The 18,771-nt window shown below is 47.2% G+C and overlaps 6 protein-coding genes across 6 annotated transcripts; 2 read left to right on the top strand and 4 right to left on the bottom strand.

The window, feature by feature from the left end:
* Nucleotides 1-4,081: 4,081 nt before the first annotated feature.
* On the top strand, nt 4,082-6,088 carry GGS25DRAFT_513687 (RabGAP/TBC; the record flags this gene model as incomplete). Its single annotated transcript, XM_049262907.1, has 2 exons — nt 4,082-4,488; nt 4,699-6,088. The coding sequence occupies 2 exons, from the start codon at nt 4,082-4,084 to the stop codon at nt 6,086-6,088; spliced, it is 1,797 nt and encodes a 598-aa protein (XP_049117331.1).
* A 1,630-nt stretch (nt 6,089-7,718) lies between these two features.
* On the bottom strand, nt 7,719-8,641 carry GGS25DRAFT_212031 (ubiquitin-conjugating enzyme). The gene is made up of 2 exons (XM_049256883.1): nt 8,327-8,641; nt 7,719-8,217 (listed from the first exon to the last, which is right to left on the bottom strand). Exons 1-2 carry the CDS (start codon nt 8,354-8,356, stop codon nt 7,780-7,782), a joined length of 468 nt encoding a protein of 155 aa, XP_049117330.1. The 5' UTR covers nt 8,357-8,641; the 3' UTR covers nt 7,719-7,779.
* Nucleotides 8,642-8,775: 134 nt separating this feature from the next.
* Nucleotides 8,776-11,363, bottom strand: GGS25DRAFT_484371 (cell cycle control protein cwf19). Its single transcript, XM_049260451.1, has one exon. It carries the CDS (start codon nt 11,288-11,290, stop codon nt 9,203-9,205), a length of 2,088 nt encoding a protein of 695 aa, XP_049117329.1. The 5' UTR covers nt 11,291-11,363; the 3' UTR covers nt 8,776-9,202.
* A 501-nt stretch (nt 11,364-11,864) lies between these two features.
* Nucleotides 11,865-15,093, top strand: GGS25DRAFT_484370 (uncharacterized protein). The gene is made up of 3 exons (XM_049260450.1): nt 11,865-12,741; nt 12,801-13,012; nt 13,068-15,093. The coding sequence occupies exons 1-3, from the start codon at nt 12,249-12,251 to the stop codon at nt 14,802-14,804; spliced, it is 2,442 nt and encodes an 813-aa protein (XP_049117328.1). The 5' UTR covers nt 11,865-12,248; the 3' UTR covers nt 14,805-15,093.
* An 84-nt stretch (nt 15,094-15,177) lies between these two features.
* On the bottom strand, nt 15,178-16,111 carry GGS25DRAFT_484369 (microsomal signal peptidase 18 kDa subunit). The gene is made up of 2 exons (XM_049260449.1): nt 15,872-16,111; nt 15,178-15,768 (listed from the first exon to the last, which is right to left on the bottom strand). The coding sequence occupies exons 1-2, from the start codon at nt 15,950-15,952 to the stop codon at nt 15,331-15,333; spliced, it is 519 nt and encodes a 172-aa protein (XP_049117327.1). The 5' UTR covers nt 15,953-16,111; the 3' UTR covers nt 15,178-15,330.
* Nucleotides 16,112-16,969: 858 nt separating this feature from the next.
* Nucleotides 16,970-18,293, bottom strand: GGS25DRAFT_530508 (uncharacterized protein; the record flags this gene model as incomplete). Its single annotated transcript, XM_049265389.1, has 5 exons — nt 16,970-16,987; nt 17,042-17,164; nt 17,236-17,838; nt 17,908-18,178; nt 18,235-18,293. The coding sequence occupies 5 exons, from the start codon at nt 18,291-18,293 to the stop codon at nt 16,970-16,972; spliced, it is 1,074 nt and encodes a 357-aa protein (XP_049117326.1).
* Between the last annotated feature and the right edge of the window lie 478 nt (nt 18,294-18,771).

Raw genomic sequence — 18,771 nt, 5'->3', positions numbered from 1 at the left:
AGGCAGAATCGCAGAATCGCATGTGAATACAAGAAAATAATGATAGAAAATTGAAAGCATCATGTCTGTAATGGTTGTCAAAGCAGTGATGTCTGATAATTACTATAGTACTAATAGTAGCAATCAGTATAGGAGGTATGTATGTTGAATATCATCAAGGAAAATTGCTTATTGTTGATAACTAAAGGTTAGAATGTGTTGAAATATGTGAAATGTGTGAGATGAAATGGGTAAAATGAAGATCCGTCACATTCATCACTGATAAAAACGAATTAATCGAATTTCCGGGGTTTAGTCGAGTCTCGCGATTTCCCGTACAAATCCAGCGATTTCATTGGAATTAAACCTTAGCACCCTGCATTTTGTTTTACCATTACCGCAGGGCTAGTGCATCAGTGCCTAATAAGTGGACAGTGCCCCTGATCCATAGCCTCGGAACTTCCTAACCAAGTCTTCTCTAGGTCTTCTCTAGGTCTTCTCTAGGTACATATCTATAAGCCAAATTCTGGTGCCCTGCCTTGAAATCTCGAACAAAGGTGCTTTAGTATAATAAGTGAGAGACTAAACTGACTGGTACATAGGTGAAGCTGTGTTATACAACTATTATACTCGTATACTACAATACGTGCATGAGTAAGTAGGTACATACTATGTATGAAAGAAAGCCCTAATGCATGACGACACATTATAGTATGCAACAAATTCGTACATGAAGATGAATTCAGGAATTCAGGAATTCAATATTATATCATATTTAAATAGCTGTCTTACCTTACTATATAAGATACCATCAGCGTTAACAGGATTGTTAGCAAAGTGGAGAGAACACTAAATTTCATACCTACCTCTAGGTACATAATAACATTGAACTATCTATGTAGTATGTAGCCCTAGCTGGAATGTGTGCTAATTGATGAGTGTGCTATTGACGAGTGTGCTAAGAAATCCTTGACATGTGCTAGCAAAAATAAACTTTTGGGGAAATTGCAATATTATTAGAAGGAAGGGAAGATGATGTCAGCCTAATCAGCTCTCTTTCAATGTTCTATTTCCTTACCCTTTCTGTGGTTTTCGAGGCCAATCTGACCAATAGGGTTGGCCGGCCCAGGTGCCCGCTAAGCAATCCTTGTGCCAAAGGACGGGCCAGAGGCCGTTCCGCGTGCGCGGGAGGTAATTTCATTACAGGTGTTGCCGTTGGTTAAATGGTGCGGTACCCACGGCTTGAGCGGAGGGTGAGCTTACCTACCTAGGGTAGCTGGTTAGGTAATACTACTAGAACAATTCGACAATGTTTGACAATTTTGACGATTCGACCAATTTCTTCATTTCTTTTCTTAATCTCAGTGTGTGTGATTCCTACCTACCTACCTAGCCTAGCTGATTTGGCTTTGTTCTCTTTCTTCTTTTATGGTTCAACGTTGTATTGTATTTGGATATAGTCAAGGTGCTGCACTGCTGCACTGCTGCTTCTTGTATTGTACAAGTACAATACATTGAACTGATTGGCAACTGGATTGACTTGCACTGCAACCTTGCAACCTTGATATACCTATCTACTATGCAATCGTGCAGCTAGCTTGCATCTTTAGCTCAGGTACCTTGCTGGTGTCCCAGGAGTCCCAGACCAAACTGCCGTTCACTTGTGCATAGAGGTTCAAGTTGGAGGTGCTATTACTGTATGTACAATCCTGTACCTGCATATCGATCATACCAATATACCAATATCTTCCCCTTTGGTAGGTAGGACTGGAGGTACAGACTGACTGTACAGTGCAGTGCAGTCGGTGGAAGTTGCAACTTGCTCAAAATTAATTGCGACACCTACCTACATAGTACCTACCTGCCTATCTACTTGCTTACCTGTCTTGCCTTCCTGAGTATTTGGATATTTGGATGGTCTGACGTATCTTCCATCTCCAATAATTTAGCGTCGTCCACTTGTACCTCACACCACACTTCGACGAAGACCGATTACCTATCACAAACGCTCATACCATCCACCTTACTACGTACTTTACGTACTTTGCGTACTTTGCGTACTTTTCACAACTTGAATTAAATCAACTTGAACTTGTCTCATCCTGCTGAGACATCGACGATTCTGAATGCAAACCGTTGCCTTAGCCGCCTTCCTGGCTTAGACAACATTATTTTAAAACCTTCAATTCGACAATCGATAGGCCTTACCTATCTCTTCAATTGACCCGAGGTCAAGATTATCAGGTTCAGCTTCAGGTTCTAATTCTACGACTCTGTATTGTACATAGTAGTCTCTGTCACCTTTAATAGGTACCTATTTACCCCAGGATTGCCATCCATACATTCTGGATTACTACACCAACACGCGGGAACACGCATATTCGAAAAAGCCAGCCGCCTCTTTCGTTTGTACAACCAGACGCCGATAAGCTACCGCCGTCGACGGTATGGAAGGAACCTAAGTGCAAAGCTCTATATTCGTTCGACCATCAACTGGATGTTGAGAGGATCCCATTCACCTTCACCTTCACCACACTCATTCTTCTCCCTTGGCCAACCGTACATTCGTTCGTTTCAACCGATTGCCATTACCTACCGTCATTGTCTTGAATCTCAACATTGGACTATTTACAACCACGCCCCTACGTGCATATACAGCTCCAACGCTCCAACGCTCGCTCGCTCACTATCGGATGCCTTCTTTCGTCACTGGACTTTCAATACATTCAAAATTCACAATTGGCAGAGTTTACATTTGGGTAAACTGTTGGATTCATCTTTTTTTTCTCTATTTTCTTTTTGTCCATTAAGCAAGGTTTACATACGACGTACTTCACTTTGCATTGGACTAGGCTTGTTAATCCCCAGTCTTTCAGCTCCCGGCCAAGGAGCGAAGGCGCACTAACCTAAGGAAGGGGGGAAGGTTTTCGTACTAGACAGCCACCGGGTTCTGGGTTCTAGGTACTAGGTTCTAGATCACTTGCCCCTGTATAGTAAATATACAATGGCGCGAACATTAATCGAATCCGAAAACTCGCTCGAGGAAGAGCATGCCCTGGCCGATTCCCCAGTAATTGGACGACGACAAAGACGACCTCTTCCTATAGATGGGAAATGTATGACACAATCAGGTCTGAGATCCAGCCCAGGGTTAGATGCATTACAAGATCAAATTGGCGCGATATCTGACCGCGGCATGGAATTCCGAGGGTATGGACGCCACGCTGCTTCGGGTTCCCAGGATTCGAAACATACCCCGGTTCGTCCAATTTTCCCAAACGCCAACAACAACAACTACAGCTTTTACAGTCAATACTTCAACTATTACAACGATCTGGACGAAGACGGCTATGACGCCGATGAGGATCATGAATACCAGGGCGATACAACAACAACAACAACAACTCTTGCTACAGATACAAACAACAATTCTACTACTTGGATTACCCCTTCCACTTTTAATTCTACACCCTCGGGCAATTTCGTCTCTTACTCACATTCCAGCCCAACAATAGACAGGTCACATCACATACCAAACCTTCCAAATTCACCGTTGTCTCCCCGGTGGGACTCTCTGGGCTACAGTCGTCCAGGTGTTGCCTTAAGCCCTACTTCACCCGCTGTTAGAAGTTTTCACAGTAGATCTTCCGACGCGACTGATGAACTGCAGGCCGGCATCAACTCCTTTGCTTCAGAATCCAGAGATGCATTTCCCGAGCTACCGATTACTAAGAAGCTGAACACTTCCGAGCCGGTGCGCGTTGATAACTTCTCGAGACCAAGGAACGCAAGCATAAAACAATCCTACCAAGAATCGCCTCAATTCCGACCCCTAAATCACCATCCGACCGACCCGAGTCTTCTCGAGTTGTCACCCAACAACTCCATGGCTTGGTCTCGAGATCGCGGCCAGTCTGTGTCTTCGAACATGTCTGCTGCCACATTTTCCTCTGTTCCCGGTCGACCGCCTCCCGACATGTATAGCCGAGAACACCTTCGAAGTCGCGGTCGTCACCCAAACTTTCAAACTTCTCGACCGCCTATATCATATCATCGCATGGAAAGCAGTGTGCCACCTCTTGGTAGGGAACCTTTAGCTCGCATGTCATCCATGCCAAGCGAAGAGCTCAGATCCAGTTACCGATCTCAATTATCGGTATCCACGGGACCGGGGACTACGGGGACTGAGAGAAGTAGTGTCGCAACCAAGAATAGCTCAGTTACTTCGGTATATGGCGCAGCCGATGATAGTTTCAGTCTTGATGATATAATGGGCATGTACGAGAAGGGATTTTACGACGATTCGGCCCCGGAAGACAACGAGATGCCAGGATCGAGACCGCCGACCGCAAAGTCAGAGCTCAGTAGGAGGAGAACTGCTATGCTGGATGCAATGACCGATCTTTTACCAACCCCAGAATCACCAACTACGCCTTCTACTCCTGGTTCGGTCCAGCGCCATTCGGCTACCACGTCAAATGATTTAGATACACATGAGTTTTCACATGAGTTTTCACAAGAATATTCGCAAGAATATTCACTAGAGTTTTCACCTGAGGAAATGGCTGAGGAGGCCTCCGAGTCTACTCGTGTGGGACCAGATATCGATCCTTGGGCTGATCCCATAGCCGACCCTAAGACTGATGTCGATTTCGACGTCGACACCGATGTTGCCCAAGCTCACGTTGATACTAACATCGACGCCAACATTGAAGCCAGCATCGAAGCCCAAGCAGAAGCCCAAGGAGAAGCCCAAGGAGAAGTGGAAGCTGAAGTAGAGGCCGAAGCCAAAGCCCCGGCCGATATTGAAACCGATGATGATGACGACGATTTCAAACCTTCACCACCCACACGTGAGCCGACCGGCTTGACTATTGCGGAAGACAACGACGAGCGGGACCGTTACGGCTTTAGGAAGAGCAATCAATACGTAACCCGAGAGCAATATGATGAATGGAACCAAGGATATAAAGAGTACTTGGACAGAAGGCGAAAAAAATGGGTTGTCTTCCTCAGGGAACATGGACTCATGACTGATCAGCCTAACCGGTTCCCTCCTCGATCTAACAAGACGAAGCGATTTGTACGCAAAGGAATACCCCCTGATTGGAGAGGTTCTGCTTGGTTCTATTACGCTGGTGGCCCAGCCGTTGTTGCAAAGCATGCGGGCACATATGAAAGTCTTTTAAAACAAAAAGCTAAGGACGTAGATATTGAAGCAATCGAGCGCGATCTACACCGCACCTTTCCCGACAATGTCAAGTTTCGCTCTGCCCAAATGCCGAGCATGACCGGCAAGCAGTCTACAAAAAGGGAAAGCGAGATGAGGACTGACGAAAAACCCATGATTTTGGCTCTCCGCCGTGTCCTTCGCGCCTTTGCCATATACAATCCGAAAATTGGCTATTGCCAGTCTCTTAACTTTCTAGCCGGACTACTCCTGCTTTTCGTCGAAACCGAAGAGCACGCTTTCTGGCTACTCAATATAATAACCCGAGTATACCTTCCCGGAACGCACGAAACTAGTCTTGAGGGCGCGAACGTCGATCTGGGGGTGCTGATGTCCTCACTCAGAGAATCCATGCCGCAAGTTTGGGGCAAGATTGGAGGCGAGCTGGATGGAACAGATGTGGTATGGCCGAAGACTTGGAAGCATAGACACATGAAGTCGGAAACAACTCGGCTGCCGCCCATTACTCTATGTATGACTGCCTGGTTTATGAGTTGCTACATTGGAACCTTGCCCATCGAGAGCACTCTACGCGTGTGGGACGTCTTTTTCTACGAAGGTTCCAAGACTTTATTCCGAATCGCTCTGGCTATCTTCAAAATCGGGGAGAACGAGATTAAGGCCGTTGGAGATCCTATGGAGATCTTCCAGGTAGTGCAAACGATACCTCGCCGGCTTGTAGATGCCAACGGACTAATAGAAGCATGTTTCCGGCGACGCAACGGCTTTGGCCACCTTAGTCAAGACACAGTGGAGCAAAAGAGACAAGAAAGAAGAACGCAAGTCAAGGCCGAGCGAGAGAAGCTAGCAGCCAACATGGATGGACCCGGCGCCGACATGGGAATAAGGAAGAAGGGCACTTTATTTGGCCGGCACTAGTAGTAGGCCTTGCGCCCACCAAAATAATGGAACCAGATGCAATCGAATACTGATGCTTATATCATATCTCCTTTGTACAACCTCTACTTTGTCTGGACGACGGTCTTGGGACATATCTCGACAATGCGACAACAAAGCTCATTTGACTGACACTCAGCCGGCATCTGCAGTGTTGTATCTTGACTCCATTACGACGACTCATTTTTGTTTTCGAGCATGTTTAGGCATTGACGACATCTCACGACGGTGTTATTTTTCTTTTTTTGTCGGCACGGGTATACCATTGAGAGCAAAGGGTGGAACCATTTTTCGGTCAGTTGTGTTACGATCTGACCCGGAGGACAAAATAATTCATTTCTGCGAGGGAAGCATATCATTTTTTTTTTTTTGAAGAGGCCAGCAAGAGCCTTTGAATTTCACATTTGCCCGGCAGGACAGAGCTTACTGTAAGGACAAGCAGAAGATCATGCATGTAAACCAGAAAGAGTTTGTGGTTTGGTGTGGACCATCATCAATCATCATCATAATGAGCAACAGATCAAAGAGAGAAGGGCCTGTCCTTGTGCTAAAGGGGTATTGCATGGCCCAAAAAGGTTCGGTAAAATAAAAAAGCACTAGAGTGGCATTCACTGCATATACATACTTTGCATTAGAAAAAGGGGGGAGGGAGGGAAGGCACCTGGTTCGGAATAACATAACATCATCATATAGCATTGTCTGGCGTCGTCATCATAGTAGCATGCATTCTTCAAATGCGTAAATTCAAGCAAGCAATGGCATGGAAGCAATTTTTTTTCTTTCTGGTCAGCTGATCAAATATTGAAAGATTCAAATACAATACAAGGGACCGACCGATGTTGCGTTGTTGTTAAGCTGGCTGGCTGGCTGGCTGGCTGGCTGGCTGTTTGTGTCTGTATAATTAGGTACCTACCGCTTGCTTCCTACGACTGACTGTGCTGTACGAAGTATGTAAGGTTAGGTATGTATGCTGTGTTTGTGAGGTGCATACATGTATGTAATGCACGTACATAGGTACCTAGTAGGTATGCAGTTGGAGTGTACAACGTTCAAGTTCATTCTTATGAATTTATCCTTCCTCATTTACCTATACACTCAATGTACGTGGCATACTGAGTGGGTGGTATGGTATGTATTAGTTTGTAATAGTAGTTAATAGTGGTGGTGGTGGTGGTAGCAGTTGTGCCTAATATTCCGTCTCAACCCAACTGCCTTTAAATGCATGAGAAAGTTAAACGCCAGTGATATCATCGTGATGAGTCCTCTGCTTGCTCTCTTGCCTTGCCCTCGTCAAGAACCTATCTACTACTAACCTAATATAGTCGTCTTCCACCCTAGCCATGTACCCAGATAGGTACCTACCTCTGTTATGATTATGTACTTGAAAAATAACACGATAGTAGGCAGCTATCTCAATGAGGTAGGCTGGTTGGTTGGTTGGTTGCGTGTGATTGTTCTTTTCTTAGTATTAACTCCGTTTCCTACAAAAGACAAACTGCGCAACGCCGGCAACCCTGTAAACCAGACCATGGGTGATGGATGTAAACCCTAGAGCGAGGAAAGGAGAACATAGCATAGGTGTGTAAGACGTATCTTCCTCTCGATTCTTTAAGAGGAGACAAACATGCCCCGCTCCCCCTCCCAAGGCTTTGCTTTGCTCTGCTTTAGGTGCCTTACTTAGACGAGGCATACCGGGCAACGTAACTACGAGCGTTCTTCTCGAACTCAGCGGTGTTGTTCTTGTACTCATCAGCGATGCGGGCCTCGAGGGGGTCGTCGGGGTTGGGCTCGACGAGGAGCTGGCGGACGGCGTCGAGGACGGCGCGGACGCGGCTGGCGGGCTTCCAGTTCTCCGACTTGAGCATGCCGAGGCAGATGGACCCCACGTTGTCGTTGGTCACGTTGGGGTGGTAGATGCGCGTCGCGAACGTCACCTGCGGCGCCTTGAACGGGTAGTCCGGCGGCAGCACGATCGAGAGCTCGAAGCGCCCGCCCGCGTACACGGTTTGCGGGGGCCCGAGGAGAGTCGCGGTCCAGTTGTGCAGGTCGGCTTCTGAGGGGATCGAGACGGTCATGCCGGTTGGTGGGGAGGTCATGCATTCTTGCAGTTCCTGGAGCAGTGGGAGTGTACGGTTAGAATTTTATTTGCGCTTGGGATGTTGGAGATGTGCTTCGACGATGGGGGGGGGGGTTAGATGTTATATAAAATGAAATATGTACCTTGCTAATGCGCTTTTGCGACGAAGCCATCTTTACGAAGTGTTTTGCGTGGTTGTTTAGGACCTCAGGTATCTTGAAGAGTAGTGTCTCTTGGTAGGAAGTACCTGGTTTATGTGATGTGATTCTGGCTGTTTATGTTCTTGGTTAAGAAATAGAGGTATAAGTTGTATTAAATAGCTTTGTCAAGTTGAGATACAGCGTGCATGTAATAACCAGGGATTGCCCTTAGGTAATCAAAGTCAGTTCAATGTTCAATGTTGTACTTCGTAATTTGCCCTCAAGGTTACAAGTTTGCAGCAATGATCTCATATTGTTGGCACTGGGCAGTGGGCAGGCAACTGCGCAGCTACTGTGTACCTTTTATTAGACCTCCAACCTTAGGCACCTCACTTCCGAGGCTGTCAAGCTATGTGACTTCCAGTCACACACCACACAAAGCTGAAGCGGGGCATTTAAAATGGGCTGATGCCCCTCATTGATCCCTGTCTCCAAGCTAACAGGGATACCTGGTAGAAGAGTGGGTACGTCCAGAGTTGTACTATGTAGCATTCTGATAGATTAACGCCTTGATCCCACCGTGACATCTGCATGCCTACCTATCGCTCCCTTGAAACATCTGAAGGCAAGAACTCGAAGTCGCAGCCTGACTCGGATTTTACTGTACGATACTGTTAGTTCCGCCTGATCCCTAAGAACACCAACAGTATTTCAGTCTTCATTAGGTGTAACGACAGGTCTGCAGGTGTAGCCATCCTTTTCTTCAACAACCATGAATTCGTGCGCTACATAGGTATGTAGGTATGTAGGTATGTAGTTATGATAGACAGGCATCTAAGCACTTGGACAGCCTTGTCTGCCAACACCGTGATAGATGCCTCATCCGTCAGACAGCACCCTGGTCCAGTCAAACTTCCTCCATCTCTTCTTGAATCCTTCAATCCTCCTATCCGATTTGTGCCACCGTCCTTGCCTCTTGATCACATCCGGTTCCGCGTCTATCATCCCGCCAATAATCTCTCTGGCGAACAAATCACCCCTGGGCCACCGATTGGAATCTTCAACCACATGTCCTAGGCCTCCGTCCAAGGTAAACCATGCATGGAAATAAGGCATCTCCTTGGCGATAGACCGTCTGAATGCCAGCTTCCCTAGTCCATCACGTGCCCTCGCTCCTGTGTCAATAATCTTCTTGTGTTGCGTCCATTCCTCGTCTGTCGTGAGCATCGCTTCTTTGAAGAACGCTGGAGCAGTGTCGCCGAGATCGTACGGGATCGGTACCGCTTGCATAGCTGCGTGCATATGTCTATGAGGTGTCGCTGCATTTTCGTAGAATATCACTTCTCGCCCTTGGTCGTGATACATTCTGGTCAAGCACTTCATGAAGTTGCGGATCTCCTCCCATTCGTCGTCATCGCACTCTAAAAGATTCGTTCGGTGCTGGATAGGAACGATAACGGCCCCACCCTCACTTAGTTCGGGCTCGGTTGGTAGCGTGATGTAGACACGCGTCGCTAACGAGACTATAGGCGCGATGGGTGGCTGATTACGATCCTCGTGATGGCAGAGTTGACATTTATCCAGAATACTATTGATCTTTTGAAACTCGCCGACAGCCTGGTTCTTGAGGTTGATTTCCGACTTCTGAACGCGCTTGGCCAACTTCTCGGCATTCTCATCCATATAGTCGAGATCATCGGTGAACTTGGCGTCCTTGGTGATCCGCTCAGCTAGTCGTAGTCCATCACCTCCTGCTTGTCCTTTCGTTCGTCGCTCCTCTCGAATCATGTCTTCGATAGACATGTCATCATTCTGTTCGACATTCCCTCTTTCGCGGCCGCGCTTCGTCTCGACGGCCTTGGCCTCCCCGCGCGTTCCTGCGAGCATGCGATTCTCCATCACATTAAGAACAACCGCCTCGGGACCCCTTGATGCAAAAGCTGCGGCAGCTTGATTGTATTCTGCTTCCAACTTGGCAGCATCAGGGGCTTTCTTCAGCTTTGCCTTCATCATTTGCGCCTTCAGCCGATTTAAAACGGTCTGGTCGATCTGGGTTGGCATGTGTGCGGACGCATCGTCGGGGATGATAGTGCCTTGATCTAGGCTTGTTGTGGCCGGCGAAGATTGCCGATTCTCGCGAGCGGCTTGACTAAGTTTCCTCTCCTCATATAACTCCCCAGTAGGCTTTTCTTTGCCAATGTAACCTTGGCCATACACCTTACGCCGATCAACCTCGATCTTCTCCTCGCGCGCCTCGTCGAACTCTCGGAGACTACCAAAACGTTCCAATGCTACCTCGTCCACAGATCGTCCGGTCTGTTCAGCCGTATGGTAAACACCATGGAGTTTGGTCATCCTCCACTGTGACCCACTATCACCGAACGTGTAATCGACTTCGTTATGCACGGGTAGCTCTAATTCATCAAGAGACTTGCCGTTGTTTAGTTCCTGCAGTTGCGTCGCATTTATTTCTCGTTTGTGAATTTCTCTGTGAGCTGGCTCGGTCGGCTGTGGTGGAGGTTTGGAGGACTTGGAGCCTTTCTGCGTATAGTCAATCTCAAGCGCGGACGGGGCCGTCATCCAGGAATCTCGAACTAGGCTAGCTTTGCCATCATCGGTAGGCAGTTCGTCATCGGGCAATGGGAGATCCTCCTTGCTATCAGAAGTCTTCACATGAGAGCTTCTTTTCTCTGATTTCTGACGATCATCTCTATGGCGTTCGTGTCTATGTGGGCGTTCATCATCTTTAAAGTGACGCGATCGCTTACGTCGATGTCCATCGTCGTCTTCGTCTTCGTGGCGATCGCGCGACTTATGATGGGTATGCCGGTCACTACCACGATTTCGTTCCGTTGATCGATCGCGTCGGTGGTGATGCCTGCGTTTTTGATGTCTTTTTTGTTCTGCCTGCTCCCTTTCGGATTTCTCTGCAGCGAGTGATTTCTCAAATTCGTCAAGACCATCCATGATGGAAGGTGTACCTATTTCGGACTTGGGTTGAATATTATGTACTGGGTAGTGTTTGGGGTGACATGACGACAATCTGGAATGATTGAACTTGAAGTTATGTACCTACCTGGTATGTATTTATGTAACTACACAGTAAAGCACAATAAAGGAAAATTGAATTTAAGAGGACTCGGTATAGTAGTTATATGCACATTATTCACTTATACGTATTATCCATTTAATGCACCACCTTGTAGCAGCAAGTTGCCATTTCGAAGTTTAGTTATTGAAAAAAACACAAAGTAATATTTTGACTGTTATTTCTGCAGAACTATCCCTTTCATCTCTTGAAAATCTATTCAATACACATAAAAATCAAAGGTTAAAATGTGTACTATTGGCCATTCGAACCCAAGCCTTGCTCTTACTTGATTACGCCGAAATCGATTGATGAGTTAGTTAGAGTCTTAGCGAGATTGCTCAAACGGATTTAGCGTCATCCCATTCAAGTATTCAAAGCAACCTGGACATCTCGACCAAACAACCCCAACCAAACTTAAACTTAACCATTTACACTTTGCGACCCACAGAATTTCTACTCTGGTTTTTTTTTCAGACTACATCCCCCCCCCCCCCCCCCCCCATGCTTCACATGCTTTCTCACTTATACATGTTCAAGCCAATTTCATAACAGGATAACTACATACGTATTGGTATTGATTCATCAGCAAACAGATTGACTTCAAGTTGTTTGAATATTCTAATTCAATACACCATTACACTTCAATTAAAATATCTCAAAAAATCTTCAAGCTCGACAGTCTGATACACCAAGTTGCTTCCCCACTGGGGGGTTGCGTACTTGGATGAATCTGACATATCAGCTTGATGCTCTATCCACTACTTACAATACCCTCATCCACTCACAGACTTGTACCGTATTTACTTTCACTTCACCAATCACCAATCATTCACCATGTCTTCGTTCTTGAAACCCCACAAGGGGTCCGCCCTGAAAGGACTGAAGAAAAGTAGCGTTCAATTCAAACCACGTGGTGTCGCAGCTGGTGATCGAATCAAGGAGGTTCTAAATCGAAATCGCATGGAGGCTATGGGTCTGAGTCCCAGTGGCGCAAGTCGTAATTCCACGCCAGCACCAAGCCCTGCACCTACCTCTGGCTCTGCCTCGAAGAATGCCTCCTCTTCAGAACGAACTCCTTGTCCTACCCCTGGTTGTCCTAACCCCTTGGCACCCATCACCGATGGCTACTGTTCTGCCTGTGGTCGTGAAATCGACTCATCCAATATTGTTGCTGAAGTCCAATTTGGCGAATCTTCTTCTGGTGCTGCTGTTGTCCATGGAAGCTTTGTTGGAGCTGATCAAGGCACTGCCACCAGATCTCTGGCACCACAATATCGAAGACTTGGTGGTGGTCTTACTGATGCACGAGAGAAGACTATTCGTGAAGGTATACTACATCCCCGATCTATAGATATGGATATATATGTGACTAACTTAAGCATGTAGCCAAGAATATGATGACTGGCTTTGCTCACCAGCTTAGGGAAATTCCCCCACACGCTGTGGATGCTGGCATCCAGATATTTAAACTCGTAATGGAAGAGAATTGGCTTCAGGGTCGAGGTATGGACAAGGTTGTTCCTGTATGCCTCTATACAGCCTGCCGCAGAGAGGATGGATGTAAAGTCATGCTCATCGATTTTGCAGAACTTGTTCACGTAGGTTCCTTTACTCCAAATTTCATTACTGCTATCACCTACTGATATCATCTAGATTAACGTGTATGAGCTTGGCCATGTCTTCAAGGATCTCAACAATATCTACTCCTTCCAGAGCCACAACGTGAAATCCATAATTCCGGAGGACCTCATCTATCGCTTCTGTTCGAAGCTTGACTTTGGCGATTTCACTAACAAAGTCGCAGCAGATGCAACCAGGCTTTGCCAGAGAATGGGTCGTGACTGGATGGTTATGGGCCGACGACCTTCCGGTATTTGTGGAGCTTGCATACTCATGGCGGCGCGTATGTGGAATTTCCGACGTACTGTGGCCGAAGTTGTCTATATTGTTAAAGTTACGACTCATACGATTGAGCAACGTCTTGACGAATTCACAGTCACTGAGAGCAGTGAGTTGTCTATTGAAGATTTCTTGAACAAGGAGTTCCTTGAATCTCGTCATGATCCCCCTGCATTCTACAAAGGAACCACCAACTGGCAAGAGAAGCTGGAGAAGGATGGGAAAGTTAGAAAGCGGAAGCGCGTTATAACAGACATTGATGGTGATGAGCATGAGCTGCGCTCAGAGTCCGGAACACCTGCACCAGACGGCTCAGCAACCCCCAGGGCTTCCCCTGGCACCACAAATATGCCTCCTCCGCCTATACCTCGACCACCCCCCGATACTTCACATATGCGTCAAGTGGCAGAATTCTTGCCAAGGGCCCTTGATCGTGACGAAGGACGAGAACTGGTCGTCCCTTTCGATCCCAATGCAATACCTAAGCGACCTCCGCGGAAAAATGCAATTGGTGATAGAAACGTCACTGATGGCAAAAACTCAGAGGATCCATTAGCTGATGAAGCAGTGGATGAGTTGGCAGCGGCATATGGCACCCCAGAAGAAGACTTGGACAATGAACAGGACCAGGAAGAAGTTCCTGTAGAACCAGAACCTCAACGACGTAGTCGTAAAAAAGGATCAGCCGAGCCCGTGCTCACCTTTAATGATGAGTGGGAGCGTGATGAGGCTGAGTTGGAGCAACAAATTACCGAAGTTATCAACGATCCGCACAGCGATATACACAGCAAAGCACTAGCTACAGCTGCACACGTGGCGCACATCAAAGGCGAATGGGCACGTTCGCTACTTCCCCAGCGCGAGCTCAAGATGGACGAGATCATTGGCGAGGATGAGTTCGCTGATGACCCGGAGGTTCAGTTTTGCTTGCTTGCACCGCATGAAGTAAAGTTGAAAGAGAGCATATGGATTAATGCCAACAAAGATTGGCTGCGCAAGAGGCAAGAGAAGATTTATCGTAAGCAAATGGAAGAGCTCGGCCCTCCCAAGCGCAAACGCAGTCGAATGAAGAAACCGAGAATTGGGGAAGGTCAGCTGACACCAGCCTCCTCGGCAAGTGAAGCAGCTATTGAGGCACTCAAGAAGCGAAGCACCTATTCCAAGCGTATCAATTATGATGCTATTGAGAGTTTATTTACGACCAAGAAAGACAGAGGGCCGGGATCTGTAGTATCACGAAATGACAACGACAGCGAGACAGCGAGCGTTACTGATGGGGGCACTCCAGCACCGGCCCGGCTCCAGCTGGTTCCTGTCAAACCATCGCTGGTCGCGACTGATAATGGTGAAGGTGGAGATGAAGAAGAAGGGCCGCCAGAGGAAGTATATGACGACTATTACTCTGAAGACCCTCCCAACTATGATGAGCAGCCAGGTTATGACGAAGACGGATATGGTGGGGACGGGTACGAGGAAGAGGAATTCTATTAGGACTTGGACTTGGACTTGGTCTCGCCATCTTTATATCCTTTGCTAAAATGTTAGCTACAACAAATAACTAGGTTACCTTGATGGAGAATTACCAAGCAAAAACTTGTAAACTTGATACTATTATTCGTGATCTAGACTCTGAATGGAGAGTGAGGTGCATGCAAGCCTTGCATAATTTGCACATGACCTCTGTGACAGCTGTCCCTGAAGCTAGGTAATTGCAGCATATAACTATCGGCTTGGAAGGCTTGAAAAGTAACTATATCCAGGTCCATTGCTCGGCTGGCATACCATTCACTCATAATCAACCCCTTACATGTCTACCTAAGGTTAGGTAGGTAGTAAGAAGAACACGAATGCTGATGCGATGATGTTCAAGATGACAGCGTTTTATTCTCTTTAGTCGAATAATCTAATTAATTTCGTTTTATTTTGGCCAAACATGACTACAAACCACCCACTACCATTTTTTTTTTCTCTGTTTGTAGCCTTATATAGGTATATATAGGTTTCTCCTCTGCCCAATCTACTCCCGCTGCATAACGACCATCAACCCCATGATCCCCAGCATCACCGTCTTGAGCCACGGGTGCTCGCTGAGCATGATGGTCACGTACCCCACGAAGGGTATGTAGCCCACGACGGAGCCGATGATGTCCCTGCGCTCGAGGTAGTCCTGGCCGCGGGCGTAGAGCTCGGTGTCGTCGGCGGCGTTGTTGTCACCCTTGGTGAGCAGCTGGGCGTCGGGGCCGGAGCCGAACTTGCGGACGACGCGGTGCACGATGGGTATGTCCTTGTCCCGCACGTTGTAGACGACGACCTCGCCGACGGCGGTCTCGGCGGCGAGGTTCCGGTTCCAGAGGAAGAGGAGGTCGCCCCGCTGGAAGGCGGGTTCCATGGAGCCCGAGAGGACGACGACGATGGGGGAGGGGGAGTCGGAGATCACGGAGAGGCCTTTCCACATCTGTTGAGGGGTGGTGGTGGTTAGCGAGTTGGTTGGCTGGCTGGCTGGCTTGAGGGAGAGGTGAGGAGAGGAGAGGAGAGGAGAGGAGAGGGTTGGGAGTTACCATGAACGCGGTGGAGAGGATGAGGCCGAAGTTGAGCAGTTGCGCGGCTGCTTGCCGGGGGTTTTGGAGACCGGACAACATTGTTTCTTTTTCTTTTCTTTTGTTAGGATGTAGGGCTGTTTATAGTAGGAGGAGTAGTAATAGGTATTGGTAGGCGCTTAGGTTGCTGGCCTCGGGCGATCGATCTTGAGGCCAGCGTAAGCGATGTGGTTAGATGCGATAACGAGGGTAACTATGTAGGTATGTAAGTAACTAACTAAGCAAAGCGCAATTGAAAGTGGCCTTAACTTTTTTGTGACTGGAGGTGCTATCGATAAGAATAGTTATCTGTAGACTGTCAGTTTTCTTTAGCTATGGGCGGAAGCTAGTGGTGGTCTGTGCTGGGATTCTGCCAATCAGAGGAGAGGGTCACGCTAGTTTGGCTTGTTTAGGCAGGAAGCGGTGGGGTCTGTGCAGGAAGTTGGGGACTCTTGGTAAGTATTTAAGTACATCAGGGTCCCCTTATTATTTTGGTATTCAATGTTTTCTGTAACATTTTCTTTAACAACCTTATCGATCATATCACACACGTTCCGGCGCATAAAGTACATGTATTGCACAGCGTTGACCTTGGTATAGGTAATAGCGGAGCTTACGATGTTTGTCCTAGGAACCTCTCTAACCTAGTAGGATACGTCCCTATACGTGGTGACACCCGATGGAGAGAGCATCGATGTGGTGGATCCGCTTGACGCTGCCTGGCCTGTTTCCGCGCAGTTTATGCGTGGTGATAGATAGATACGTGTGTACTATGTACTGTATAAGTAGTGGTTGGTCAACTTTCTATGACTCTACACGCCTAAATTGTCTTGGGGGCATCATTCTGCAAGCCGAATTCCGCAAGCCTCGAGCATGATTCTGCAATGTTAACCAATTATTCCTATCCGATCCAAGTTCAAAACTTTCTACCTCTATTTAGTTGTCTTATTGCATATTTTGGACCCCACAGAGCCTGCTTCAAGTCGCTACATACGTGCTAGGCACCTAGGTTAGTACATCCCATCATCCAAAGTCGCCTCAGCACTGCCCTCGTTAGGGTAGAGCTGTGGTGATCGGGTCTCATGCGCCGTAGTTGTTCTGAGAAAATTTTTATTACAAACATGCCACGCTCAAGAGCATCATAGTACCTACGGTCACACATCCCACAATGCTTATTCCGTTGGCGGCTGTGGTAGCAATATGCCCAGTAATAACCCCGTGGTTGTTGGAGATTGCCTGGTGGTAGTGGATGTCGCCCATTTGGGTAGTGTAATACTAATTCTTGTCAGACGTCTGTCCTCATAATACATAATATCATGATGAAAAAGGATATTGAATATTCAAACCTTCTCGAGTGTGTCAACGTCGGTGCCGGTGCCGGCGTCAGCGTCGGGGCTGGCGTCGGGGCTGGTGTCCGGGCTGGCGTCCAGGTTGAGGTCCAGTGCGTTAATCCAGGAGTTTAGCTTGTTAGTGATGCTGATGAACCCGCTGCGGTGTTCATCTTGGAATTTGCCCATGTGTGAATGTTCTTCTTCAATGGATAATGGATCGACACCACTAAGTATCGCCGAGGATTTATCCACAACAAAGGTGCCTTTCGTGGGATATTCCTCGTAATAGCAGGCGATCTCAACCGAAGGGGGGTCGCGGTCTCGGCTTTTGATGTACCGCGCGAATTCATGATTGATATCAGCCAATATCTTCGAGCCCTCTTGTAGGTCCTTGAGCTTCATTTTATTTGTCTCGGAGAAGAGAGAAATGAATCTCAGCCCAGACTCTGCCCAAAGTGCTATCTTAGAGCCCGCAAATGGGGTGCCCAGAAAGATCATTCCGCGAACCTGCTTCGCAAGATTCTCTCGTTTTTTATCGGATCTACATACCCTGGAGACGGCATTGGCACATACCAAACCCCCTAGACTATGGGCAATGAAAAAGAGAGGTCGGTCACTCTAGATTCGTGTGCAATTATAAGCGGTAAGCATTCAACTGCTAGATTAAGAACTTAGATAACCGCTCACCGTTCCCGTGCTTTCTCGGAAGCCTACAAGACTATCGAGTAGAGCAATGGAGTGGTTGTCGACTGTTGTCTCAGGGGGAACGCGCTTCGGTCCGTACAAAGGGTAGAAATGCGCCACAGAAGCATTATACCCGAATGAGAGGACACGAGCGGTCTTGCATTTCCTAGGAAGAAGCTCTTGGGGCCAGAAAACGGGGTTTGGGTGATCCTTGGTAGGCAGCTTAGTCCAGGTCTTCTTTCGATCTCCGTGAAGACCATGAACAAAAATGATGCTAGAAACATGTAAATTCCAATGTGCGCAATATCGTGATGTTTTAGAGGGACTGACTCGACATTCGCATCTGGTGAATCATAGAGTGGCTCGGTTGATCCAAGAGAAGCAGCCATATTTGTATTTGTCGGGTTTCTTTGGCACTCAAGTATTAGCACCTAACTACTTCTTGAATTCTAATTCTAACACATCCCCTTTCACATTTGGCTTGAATAGGTTTTTATAAAAAACCCAGAGGTGATTCATATTTTTATATAAAACTGAAACTACCTTCTCTGCCGCCATGCCTATCAAATACCATGGTCGGTAAGGTATGTAGCATAGGATGTGGGTAAGCTATAGGCTATGGCTACTTGCAACCATGTGGCCTGCATTGCGTATGATCTTGGATGAGATATAGCATGGAATATTGCATATTGCATATTATTTATCGTTTTATTAAAAACACGCCTTCATACGGATATCCAGCCTGGCTCAGTCTACTCGCCATTTTGTTGTATTTTCATTCTCACGCCTCTACATACTCATCAGACCAAGACTTTGGAGAAACTTGCCCAGCTATGAGTGGAAAGAAAGCATCTCCCTCTCCGTCCA

The sequence above is a fragment of the Hypoxylon fragiforme genome, assembly GCF_022984875.1.
Source record: "Hypoxylon fragiforme strain CBS 206.31 chromosome Unknown GGS25scaffold_4, whole genome shotgun sequence".
Classification (NCBI taxonomy): domain Eukaryota; kingdom Fungi; phylum Ascomycota; class Sordariomycetes; order Xylariales; family Hypoxylaceae; genus Hypoxylon; species Hypoxylon fragiforme.
Note: the sequence above shows the minus strand (reverse complement) of the source record. Positions and strands in the feature narration are given on the sequence as shown.

Excerpts from the sequence above, each read along its gene's own strand:
- GGS25DRAFT_212031 (XM_049256883.1), bottom strand. The coding sequence starts at position 8,356 with ATGGCTTCGTCGCAAAAGCGCATTAGCAAG. Across the intron at positions 8,218-8,326 it reads CGCAAAAGCGCATTAGCAAG|GAACTGCAAGAATGCATGAC; the intron begins GTACATATTTCA and ends CCACTGCTCCAG.
- GGS25DRAFT_484369 (XM_049260449.1), bottom strand. The coding sequence starts at position 15,952 with ATGTTGTCCGGTCTCCAAAACCCCCGGCAAGCAGCCGCGCAACTGCTC. Across the intron at positions 15,769-15,871 it reads TCCTCTCCACCGCGTTCATG|ATGTGGAAAGGCCTCTCCGT; the intron begins GTAACTCCCAAC and ends ACCCCTCAACAG.
- GGS25DRAFT_484371 (XM_049260451.1), bottom strand. The coding sequence starts at position 11,290 with ATGGATGGTCTTGACGAATTTGAGAAATCACTCGCTGCAGAGAAATCC.
- GGS25DRAFT_484370 (XM_049260450.1), top strand. The coding sequence starts at position 12,249 with ATGTCTTCGTTCTTGAAACCCCACAAGGGGTCCGCCCTGAAAGGACTG. Across the intron at positions 12,742-12,800 it reads AGAGAAGACTATTCGTGAAG|CCAAGAATATGATGACTGGC; the intron begins GTATACTACATC and ends TTAAGCATGTAG. Across the intron at positions 13,013-13,067 it reads ATTTTGCAGAACTTGTTCAC|ATTAACGTGTATGAGCTTGG; the intron begins GTAGGTTCCTTT and ends GATATCATCTAG.